Consider the following 11,450-nt stretch of genomic DNA (forward strand, 5'->3'; position numbering starts at 1 on the left):
TATTATATTTTGATTAAGAAGCTTTCAGAGGCTGGGGGTGCTCAGTGCTTGTCTAGCATATGTGAGGCCCTGGGTTCAATCCCCAACACTGTAAAAAATAAAATCTGCTTTTCAACTTCCTTTCCCCTCCCCAGGCCACCCCCAGCCCAGGCTCTTTTCAACTCCTCATATTCTTGCAGCTACTTCCGGGTTTTTGTCTTTTTGTCTTTACACATCCAGAGAATCCAGACATGGATTTTGCCCCACTGCCTCCTGTGATCCGGCATGCTGGATGGAACTGGCAGTTGAGGCCTTGCAGACTTTTGGACCTTGTCTGCCATCTTTTTATCGTGTTCATGCCCTTCCTCTCTACAACATCCCTGTTCTTCAGGTCTTTGCTAGGATGCTCCCCGCTCCGATGCCAGGACTATCCTTCTGCCCCTTCAGTAACAGCAAGAGCCCATCTAACTTTCACCTGTTGCTAAGAAGACTCTCCCACGGGTCAAATGCGAATAAAGCCCCTGCTCTGCTTCCTTGAAAGGATCCAGTGTGGCAAGGTCAGAATAAGCCTTTAATAAACTGTTATCAGCAAGTTACTCAAGATAGGAATGACGAGGACCTGCAGATCTCACTACCTGCACCCTCAGCGTCTGCACGACCTCCGCAGCCTGACGACCGCGGATCACCAGGGTCCGCCCTCAGGACACGCCCACATCTGGCACCGCCTCGCAAGAAGCGCCCAAGGCCAGGCCCCGCCCTTCGATTGGGCGCACTAATGGATAGGCCACGCCCCTCGAGGTGCCCTCCAACCGCCTGGAGGAAGGGGCTCCAGGCCCTCCAACGGGCAGGCCCCGCCCCTCCGGGAACCGCCAACCGCCAGGCCCCTCCCCTTGAGGCGCGCTAACGGCCAAGTCCCGCCCCCGCGTGCGCGGAGACGTGCGGGCGCCAGCGTAGTCGGCGGCTGAGGTGGCAGCGTGCGGGCGATATGGAGCTCCCTCAGATGCCGGAGCTGATGGGGCTGTCCCTGTTGGTCGGACTGCTGGCCCTGATGGCCACGGCGGCGGTAGCGCGGGGGTGGCTGCGCGCCGAGGAGGAGAGGGGCGGCCGGCCGGTCCGTAAGTAGGGCCGGGGCGGGGAGGGGCCGCGCCCTGGGTGTCCGCTTGGGGCGGCCGGCGGCTTGGGCCGGCGCAGGCCGGGGATCCTAGGCCTCAGTTTCTCCCGTGGTGAAGTGAGCCTCCTCCCAGAGGCCGGGCGCCGCGTCGGCGGGCCGGCCGCACCCCAGGGCAGGGCTTGTTGGGACCAGGGCCCTGTACCGCGGCCCTCTGGCAGGACAAGGCCACGCTGCTTTGGTCGCCCGGGTCGCCAGGAGAGCTGCAAACTCCGGAGCGTGCTGTGCGTGGGGGGGGGGGGGGGGACGGGGAACGGGCATTCGTTCTTAAGCACTCTCTATTAGTTTTGCGACCTACGGCAACGTGGATCGGGCTGGTAGACTTTGGGATCTTTTCCTTTAATGAGTCCAGTAAGGAATTGTATCCAGTCGGGCGCGCTGGCGCACTCCTGCAATCCCAGCGACTTGGGAGGCTGAAGCTGAAGGATCGCAAGTTCAAAGCTAGCCTCAGCAGTTTGGCGAGGCCCTAAGCAACTCAGCGAGGCCCTGTCTCAAAATTAAAAAAAAAAAAAAAAGTGCATCTAAAAATGTACATCTAAAATGTAAATATGTAAATATAAATACCCTAAGAATGCACGCGAAAAAAAATTGTGTAATAAATGCCACAGAAGAGGTCAGTACTGGAAAACAGAAAAAAAAAAAAAAAAAAAAAAGAGGGAGAATGGCCAGCCCTGCTTTTCTGGAGGGGGTGGTAGTCAATGAAATCTTTGCTGAGAGTAGGAAACCCAGGAGAGGGCTAGGGGTTCTTTTGTTATCTCTTGATGCTGGGATGGAGCCCAAGGCAAGCACTCTGCAACTGAGTTACAGCCCCAGCCAGTGGTGTGGGGTTCTGAAGGATAGTTGTGTAGGAAGAGTTTGCCAGGAGGCTAAGAATGGCAGGCATTCCTTCCAATGGCAAAACTCATAAAGGCAGCGAATTCCAAAACAGCATTTGTTGTGCTCAAAGGTCAGGTGGGGCTTATTAGACAAGGCTGGAAAGGTAAGCAGAGCCAGATTGTGACCATCTTTGTGTGCAAGGCTTAGGAGGTATGTTTCCTGTAGGAATGGGGGGACATCTGCCACCATCTAGCACATGCCAGCTTTGTGCCTAGCTTGATTCTCTAACATATTATGTAAAACTGACTGGCACCATTCCTGGCACAGGGTAGATAGATGCTTAAAACATGTTAATTTTTCTGAGTTCTTTCTGAGATTTCCTTGGGTCTTTAATGCATGTGTTGGGTGCTTTTGGCTTGTCATCCAGTTCTCCTAGTCTCTCTTTAAGCCCAGATCAGTTAAGTCACTTATCCAAGATTCAAGCCTCCAGATTTGGTTGTGCACATTATTTCCTGTATAGGAATATCTGGCCAAGAATCCACACTGCACTGGCTGTGCTATGAGCCCACTCAGCTATTTCAGCCCAGAGAGGGTGCCTTGGTGCCTTTTCTAATTTGCATTGAGGTGCTCTATGAACTAAAAGCAAGTAGCCTTCTCAAGGTCACTCAGTGGTAGACACAGAATCCACACCCAGGTCCAATTCCAAAGCCTTTGTTTTTGCCCGTTTCACTCATAATATTTCTCTCTTCTCGAGGATAAGAGCCATATCTGGTCCTCTCTTGCTGCTCTTCTCAGTGCCTAGTCAGTTGTAGGTAGTAAGTGCTTACAGATGAGTGAATGATGACTTGAGCCTTCTTAATAGGCCAGAAAGCAAATGGAACCAAGAAGTCAGGATCCAAGAAGCAGAAACAGAGTCAGCGGATTCGCAAGGAGAAGCCTCAACAACATAGCTTCACTCACCGTCTCCTGGCTGCAGCGCTGAAGGTACATGAGTACTCATGGGTACCCACACACGAAGACTCAGACCCTTGCAGACTTTTTCCTTTGTACTGATCAATGTGCATTGCAGGCCTCTCTGCCTCTGAAAAGTCATATGAGCATGTCTCATCTTAGCCTTTCTTATTCCAGCAATAGGGGTCCATAGTCATGGCTCCAGGTTAGGCTTCCTTGTTCCTCTGGGAGGCTCCCATTCACACTTACTCCAACCCGTCCCCTAGAGCCACAGCGGAAACATATCTTGCATGGACTTTAGCAGCAATGGCAAGTATCTGGCCACCTGTGCAGATGATCGCACAGTCCGCATCTGGAGCACCAAGGACTTCCTCCAGCGGGAGCACCGCAGCATGAGAGCCAACGTGGAGCTGGATCACGCCACCTTGGTGCGCTTCAGCCCTGACTGCAGGTGGGACAGGATGGGACCTCAGGTTTGCTTGTAGAAGCCTCACCCCGGGCTTATAGCTTTCCCGTATCTGGTGGGAGTAGTGAAAGGGACTCAAGGTCTCCGCGGGGTGGCAGAAAGAGAGCATCCAGATAGTTTGGGCACTGCCTGGGCTTCCTGGAGGGCTATGTTGTTACATAGCTTGGAAGCAGAGTAGGGGAAATAATTCCATCCAGCAAATGCCAAAACCTGGCTTCTAGTTGAGTCTTGGAAGCTCTCAGAGAAATTAAAGGAAGCCAAAGCTGTGAGATTCCTGTACTGGGGATTGAACTTGGGGTGCTCTTCCACTGAGCTATGTTCCCAACCCTTTTATTTATTTATTTTGACATTAGGTCTTGCAAAGTTGCCCAGGCTGGTCTTAAGCTTAAGACTTTCCTCCTTCAGCCTCCCAAGTAGCTGGAATTATAGGTTTTGCCACCATGGCCAGCTTTTGAATAGTTTTTGTCGTCGTCGTCTTTTTTTTTTTTTTTTTTTTGTACTGGCAATTAAGGGGCACTTACCACTGAATCACATTCCCAGCCTTTCTTTGTTTTATTTCAAGACAAAGTCTTACTAAGTCCATAGGCCTTGCTGAGTTGCTGAGGTTGGTCTCAGCCTCCCATGTTGCTGGGAATACTGGTGTTGTACCACCATGTCTGGCTTGAGATTTTGAAACGGGTTACAATATAAGGCTAGACTTACAAGGCACGAGGGGAGATCTTGAGTTTCCCCAGGGCCTGGAACACATAGGCTTCTGGGTCCAGATGAGGGAGAGACTTATGTGTTATCTATCTCTAGAGCCTTCATTGTTTGGCTGGCCAATGGGGACACTCTCCGTGTCTTCAAGATGACCAAGAGAGAAGATGGGGGATTTACCTTTACAGCCACCCCAGAGGACTTCCCTAAAAAGCACAAGGCACCTGTCATCAACATTGGCATTGCTGACACAGGTAAAAGGCGTTCAGAGGTGGAACTTGCCCAAGGCATGAAAAACTAAAATGTCCACAGTTACATTTGCTGAATGACTTAATGCTGCCTTGGGAGTTTTGTCAGTCTCAGTGTGACCAAGGAGCTCTGACTCCAAGCAGCCAGGTTCTGTGCTCCCCTTTAGTCCTGAGAGTCACAGCAAGGGGGCAGGGAAGAGCTGTATAGGTCTTACCTGTGGCCACCCTTGGCCTGGGAGGGGAACGTTGATGCTTTGGGCAGCAGAGGCTTTTAAAATATCTCTTGGAGAATGACAGTTGGATCAGATCATTGACTTCAGCTCATGTCATTCCCCTCCCCCTCAGGAAAGTTCATCATGACAGCCTCCAGTGACACAACTGTCCTCATCTGGAATCTGAAAGGTCAGGTTCTGTCTACCATCAATACCAACCAGATGAACAATACCTATGCTGCTATATCCCCTTGTAGCAGGTGAGCCTGGGAAGGGCCAAGGCATCTGGGTGGGAGAGGTTGGGACAAGTCAGGCACAACACAGAGAGGTGGCTTTGTGGTGGGGGGAGAGCACACAGGGAGGAGTCGGAACTCTGGGTGCAAGTCTCAGCTCTCCCAATGTTGCCGTGGTATATGAGATTTCATGTAAGCCACCACTGTTCTTAATTTGTGTTTCTTCATCTCTTGAGTTTAAAGGGCAGAGTGAGGGCTCTACATATCTTAAAGCAAGCTGTGAGGATAAACTGAAGTCATGTATACAAAAACAATTTTTTTTAATGTTTTTTGTTGGTGCATTATAATTATACATAATGGTGGAATTTGTTGGTATACATTAGTACATGCAAGCCATCTAATTTGGCCAAAATCATTCAGAAAAGCACTTTTAAAAGGTACTTTGTGCTGTGTGCAGTGGTGCATGCCTGAAATGACAGTGACTGAGGAGGCTGAGACAGGTTCACAAGTTCAAGGCCAGCCTCTGCAATTTAACGAGGCCCTAAGCAACTTGGTGAAACTCTGTCTCAGTAAAATATAGAGGGCTGTGCATGTAGCTCAGTGGTAAATTGTTCCTGTTTTTTTTTTTAAGATGCTGCTGTACTCAGTGGCTTGGGAGGCTGAGGCAGAGGGATCTCAAGTTCAAAGCCAGCCTCAGCAACTTAGCGAGGCGCTAAGCAACTCAGTGAGACTCTGTCTCTAAATTTAAAAATATTTTAAAAAGACTAGCATGTGGCTCAGTGGTTAAGTACCCCTGGATTCAGTTTCCAGTACAAAAAAAGTTATTTGTGCCTAGGTGGGGGTGTAGAGGGCTTGTCCAGCATGCACAGACCCTGGGTTCCATCCCCAGCACCACAGAAAAATTAAAAAGTATCCTCAGAAAAGCTGTATAAGGGGTTTGCAGGAACAAGGTGCCTATAAAATTGTTTCAAAGGAACCTGGGTTGTGTGGTAGGTTTGTGGCCTCGTGTGGCTTCACCCCAGATGTGAAGGTCTGGGAAGTCTGCTTTGGAAAGAAGGGGGACTTCCAGGAGGTCGTGCGAGCCTTTGAACTGAAGGGCCACACTGCAGCTGTCCACTCCTTCGCTTTCTCCAATGACTCGCGGAGGTGAGTGAGTGAATGTGCCCTCAGTGGTGTCTTAGCAGTGGCTCTTGGCAGCCAAAGCCCTCCCACCTGCCTGAGCTGCGGCTCTGAAGGGAAAGCAGACTTGCCTTCCTAGCTGAGGTACCTCCGGCTCCCCAGGGGCCTCCCCGCCAGAGGGTGCTGGGGCTCAAGCTGTGATTTCCCATATTACAGGATGGCCTCTGTCTCCAAGGATGGTACATGGAAACTGTGGGATACAGACGTGGAATACAAGAAGCAGCAGGATCCCTACCTGCTGAGGACAGGACGCTTTGAAGAGGCTAGCACCATGCAGTGCCGTCTGGCTCTCTCCCCTGACACCCACGTCTTGGCCTTGGCCAGCGGCACTAGTATTCATCTCTACAATACCCGGCGGGGCGAGAAGGAGGAATGCTTTGAGCAGGTCCATGGGGAGTGTATCACAGACTTATCCTTCGACATCACTGGCCGCTTTCTGGCCTCCTGTGGGGATCGGGCGGTGCGGCTTTTCCACAATACCCCTGGCCACCGGGCAGTGGTGGAGGAGATGCAGGGCCTCCTGAAGCGGGCCTCCACCGAGAGCACTCGTCAGAGGCTGCAGCAGCAGCTAACCCAGGCCCAGGAGGCCCTGAGGAGCCTGGGAGCCCTGAAGAAGTGACTGGCTCAGGAAGGGTCTTGCCGGCTTCCCCACTACTTCCACTTTGATTCCCAGGTGCTCCTGGGTGGAAACCTTTCAAAGGAGGTCTTGGTGTTCTTGCTGGCGGCCCCTCTTTTTCCTATTGAAACTGCTCTTGTCCACTTGGATCTCTCTCTCTTCTTACTGGTTTTGACTCCTGGACTGAAGAGCAAGGTGCTTTTCTTTCTCCCAGGCCCAAGGGGTGGAATCTCTCTTCACCCAGCACCGAGGAAAGTGGTCTTTGACCTTGGGGCAGCATACTCTGACACCCAGGAAGTTTATAAACGTAGAGATGAACCCCGGGAATGTTGCAGCACTATTATGGGGCGAGCTGAGCTGTGTTCTGAGCCCCAGGAAGATGAGCCTTCACCTGGGTCAGGTTACCAGCTCCATCGAGAAGTAATGAAGGTGCTGCTTTCTGGGCTTTGGTTTTCTTATTTGTAAAATGCAGAGTAATGCTCTCTGTTGCCTCCTTGCAAACACGAGGCTAAGGAAGTCTAAGTTCCCTACATTTGGAAGAAAAGTGAAAAAGAATAATATTGTCCGACGTCATTAACTGTTCAGTAAAAGTGGGACTCAAAAGAGTGTGGTTTGAAACCAAATTAGAAACATTCCTGTGTAGCAAAGTTTTATGGGACTTGGTCATACGTTTGGAGTCTGGTTCAGTTTCATGTTGTGTGGAAGAGCGGTCTGATCCTGGGTCGGGCCGTGCCACTCTAGAGAAGTCACATCCTGTCTGAGGAGACCTCTTTTCAGTTCATCACATGTTTGAGTGCCTCCTCTGGCCAGCCCGGCTAGGTACGGAGGATAAATATGACTGAGGTCAGGGAACTAAGAGACATGTCTATAATTCATGGCTACAGTAGACTGTTGTAAAAGTCAAGGCGAGAGAGAACTGAGCCATGACAGAGGTGACTGGTATGAGGGTGAATGAATAGATTGATAATTAGGTTTTTCAAAGTTTGAATCTGGGAACATAAGGACTGCTTGCATATGGGAAGTGAAGGAGATTAGGAATCTAGGCACAATGTCTTCATCCAGAATCAGTCTTGATCTCTAAAACCAGGGCGTCCAGTGGTCCCAGTGTTCCAGATGTTAGAACAGGTCACAACCTCGAAGTTGTCCTTGACTGCTCCCTTTTCATTACCACCTCCCACCCCCACTGCTCCATCCACCCTTAAGGAAGTTCCTTGACATGCTCAGTCTGCTGCCTCTCTCCATCTTTTCTGTTACCATCCTGGTCCTAGCCACTGTCACCTATTGGACCTCATAGTACAGCTTGCAATTGGTTTCCCAGTTGGGTTCCCTGCTTCCTCTGTTGTCTTAGTCACCTTTCTACCCAGCAGAGTGATCTTCTGAAAATGTAAAGCAGACCACCTTACTCCCTGGTTAAAACCCTTCAAAAGCTTCCCCTTGCTTTTTAAACAAAATCCTAAAATTCTCACCACGAAGCCATGTGACCTGGCCCCTTCCTTCTCTGTGATCTTTCTTAACCGCTCTCAGCCACCCGGTCTTGCTGTTCTTGAATGAGCTGAACTGTCTGTAGCGGCCGGTGCTTCCTGCCTGTGCTGGTCCCTCTGCGTGGAAGCCTCTTTCTTTCCTGTTGGCAGACTTGTCATGCTTGTCATAATTCAGTTCTTCAGTTCTTGGTTTCTTTTGCCTCCCAGAGAATCCCCCTCCCTGACCACCCCATCTGAAGTAGCCCTTTCCACCAATCATATCACATCCGTCACTTTAGCTTAGTTTCTTTGTTCTCTGTTACTTGATGCTATCTGAAGTTATCTTGTTTGGATATTTGTTTGCTTCAGGGGTTTCCATTTCAGTTCTTTTGGATGTCAAATAACCAACATGTCAGTGTCTGAGGCCAGTCCTTTGGGTTTGAGACGATAGGAAATGATGGAGGCTGCAGGGAGCTGAGGGCATGCGCCCTGGTTGTGGGGCAGCAGGTGACTACTACCTATTATTGTTGAAGGATCTAGCACATGTTGCCTGTTTCAGAGAAGCTAGGCTTTGGCAATGTACTAAAAAATAAAAACACAAAAATTAAGAACTGTATGGACCACACAAAACACTGAGGTGTCCAGATGCAGGCCACTTGTCAGCGTGTGGACTGTAGGACCCACTGCAGTGTGAACTGCACAGGGACAAAATCCTTGTCTGTCTTCTTTGTTCTGGGTCCTGAGCACAGTAGCTAGGACTAAGTAAGCCTTCAATAAATGTTGCACTCAGAATAGGGGCAACTGGTGGGTGGACACCTTGGTATATTTTCTATTTCTTGCACTTCCGATAATATGGTTTTATGTTCCTGATAACAGACTTCTGACTCATAATACTGTGCACATGGGACTGGTGAATATTTACTTTTGACTGCCAGAAGATTGAGACTAAAAAACTCTTTGCACACCTGTTTTGAGAAGCAGCTCTGGCATTACTCCCATAGTACACCCAAGAGGAAGTGACCATAGAATGTTGAGTTACTGAAGTCAGAAGTCTTCAGTTCCCGTTTCTGCTGGGGCCTGAAGCAGGTAGATCACTTGACCTCTGGGTTTGTTTTTTCATCTGTAAAATGGGAATAAATCCTATCATGTCCACTTGCCATGTTGTGAGTTTCTAATGAGTGAAAACACTACAAAAGGTCAGAAACTTTCTGGGGCCAGACAGCTCCACTCAGTAAAGATGCAGCTGCTTCTCTTGCAACCAGGAAGTGTCTGGATCTTCCTGGAGAGGAGGCTGCCCAGTTGCTTTTTAGCAAGACTTGGGTGCAGGCAGCATTACTATTTTTAAATTACTATTTTAACTTCGGTGGGTTCTAAATTTTTTCAAAATAAAGCGTTTGGAAAATATATATTTTTTTGAAGTTGGACAAAATGCCTTTATTTTTATGTGGTGCTGAGGATCGAACCCAGGGTCCCGCACATGTGAGGCGAGTGCTCTACCCCTGAGCCATAACCCCAGCCCCTGGAAAATATTTTAAATGACTGATAAAATCATCAAAATTGAATAAAACAAGCACACAGTTGAAGGCCTTTTGATAGTCTTGGTAAATTTCTGTTCAGGTAACGAGAGCCCTGTGGGTGTTTACAGGACCATAATCCTCCTCAGAGATCTTAAGGGGCGAGGGAACCACTGAGGTTGGGCCTTCAAGTATTTAATGAGAACCTGTGTCAAGCAGGGCTCTGTTCTCTGTGCTAGAAATAATCAGTGAACAGGCCACGTTGCCGCCTTGATGGAGCTACTCCAAAGACAAAAGTGTCTGAAATGGTGACGAATGCTCTGGAGAAAAATGGGAAAGGGGACAAACGAGTGTGGGTCTGGAAGCCCAGGGAGCGCTGCATGGAGAAGACGACATTTGAAGACCTTAAGGTGGCCTGAGCCAGCTTTTTACCACTGTGACAAAAACCTGAGAAAATAGAAGAGGAAGGATGATTTTGTCTCCTGGTTCAGAGGTTTTAGTTCATGGCTTGTGGGCTCCATTGCTACTGGCCTGTGTGGGGCAGAGGGCCTGTAGGGCAGAGTGTCCTGGTTGAGGGGTGTGATGGAGCAGAGCCAGCTTGTGGCAGCTGGGAAGTGAGCCGAGCTGGGGCAAGACAGTCCCTGAAGGCAACCCCCGCCAAGGACCCACTCTTCATGAGTCCACTCTTCATGGATTCTGTGACTCCATGATGGATGAGATCAGGGCCTTCATGATCAAATCACTTTCCCCAAAGCCCCACCTTCTGAACATAGCTGCATTCAAGACTAACATGAGCTTTTGGGAGACACTGCAGTTGAGTCATGGAAGAACAAGGTCTCTGAGGATGGAGCTTGACTAGTCTCAGCCATAGCCAGGTGGAGTTGTAGGAGGAAAGGGGAGAGCATTGACAGGAAGAGGACCATAGGGCTACTGTAGGCCATTGTAGCTTTCACTCTGAGAAGGGAAGCAGTTGCATTGAATGCAAGTTGACCAAGGCAGTCCTCTGGGCTATGAACTCAAAAGTGCCTATGGGTAATAGTTTGTAGGTTTCTACTTTGGTTACACAGAGCACAGCACAGAGGAAAGGGTCAAGGGAACCACTGAGGTTGGGCTTTCGAGTATTTAATGAGAACCTGCATAGTGCCAGGCTCTGTTCTCTGTGCTGTTGTGGGAGAGGAGGTAAGAAATGTAGGGCCAAGTCGACAAATAGGAGGAAGCAGGCATGTCCTTAGGACTACAGGGCAGTGGGTAGCCCAGGGAAGGTGATGGGCAAGATGAGCTGAAGGAGACATGGAAGTAGGAGGCTAGAGCAGCTGAGGAACAGAAGCTACAGGGGCCTAGGAGTGTGCAGAGCACTTACAGGCCTGGGTTAGATGCCCAGCGTTCCCCCCCCACCTCATGCTCCCTGCCCACTTCCCCCCCTGCACACACACACACCCCTCCTCCCAACAGAAGAGAAACCTCAGGGTGAAGGCTGGCCAGGAGTTGACCAGAGTGAGAGAAGTTGGTGTAACTTCCAGGTGGTGGGCTGTATCTGAACCATGGGGGTTAGGGATGGGACTGAAGACCCAGCAGCTGGTTTGTCTCATGGCACTTGAGTTCCACCATGCATTTCATTTTCCTATTGCTTTCTTTACTACCACCTTGAGGACAGGGAGTAAGTCTTAGTCATCTTTGCGTCACCCACAGTTTCACTGCTAGAGGGTATATAGCAGGTGCTCCTGCCACATGTGAGTTTGGTTATTTTGGATCAGCTAGGTTTGAAAAACTGATGTGTCACCTCCAATCCTATTGTTTCTAGATTCATCCTTTCTCTCCATGTGCTAGTTTGGCTCTTTCATTCGTCAGCCAGGCTGAAGCTCTTTCTGACTCAGTCACCAGCAAGAGAACAAATGCTTATCAAGCCATGACA

At 49.7% G+C, this 11,450-nt stretch overlaps 1 protein-coding gene across 2 annotated transcripts; it reads left to right on the forward strand.

Annotated features, from left to right (window-relative positions):
- Nucleotides 1-9,181, forward strand: Tbl2 (transducin beta like 2). 2 transcript variants are annotated; one of them, XM_027948604.2, is made up of 7 exons: nucleotides 1-1,094; nucleotides 2,826-2,947; nucleotides 3,181-3,365; nucleotides 4,179-4,330; nucleotides 4,670-4,796; nucleotides 5,763-5,915; nucleotides 6,105-9,181. In XM_027948604.2, exons 1-7 carry the CDS (start codon nucleotides 965-967, stop codon nucleotides 6,565-6,567), a joined length of 1,332 nt encoding a protein of 443 aa, XP_027804405.1. In that variant the 5' UTR covers nucleotides 1-964; the 3' UTR covers nucleotides 6,568-9,181. The 2 variants fall into 2 exon arrangements, with proteins under 2 accessions (XP_027804405.1, XP_027804406.1); XM_027948605.1 differs by lacking the exons at nucleotides 1-1,094; nucleotides 2,826-2,947 and having other exon boundaries at nucleotides 3,262-3,342.
- Nucleotides 9,182-11,450: the final 2,269 nt, after the last annotated feature.

The sequence above is a fragment of the Marmota flaviventris genome, chromosome 19 (assembly GCF_047511675.1).
Source record: "Marmota flaviventris isolate mMarFla1 chromosome 19, mMarFla1.hap1, whole genome shotgun sequence".
NCBI classification, from domain to species: domain Eukaryota; kingdom Metazoa; phylum Chordata; class Mammalia; order Rodentia; family Sciuridae; genus Marmota; species Marmota flaviventris.

What these genes read in the sequence shown, in the direction of transcription:
- Tbl2 (XM_027948604.2), top strand. Translation starts at nt 965, where the DNA reads ATGGAGCTCCCTCAGATGCCGGAGCTGATGGGGCTGTCCCTGTTGGTC. An exon ending in GAGGGGCGGCCGGCCGGTCC is followed by an intron (nt 1,095 to 2,825) that starts GTAAGTAGGGCC and finishes CCTTCTTAATAG; the next exon opens with GCCAGAAAGCAAATGGAACC. An exon ending in TCCTGGCTGCAGCGCTGAAG is followed by an intron (nt 2,948 to 3,180) that starts GTACATGAGTAC and finishes CCCGTCCCCTAG; the next exon opens with AGCCACAGCGGAAACATATC.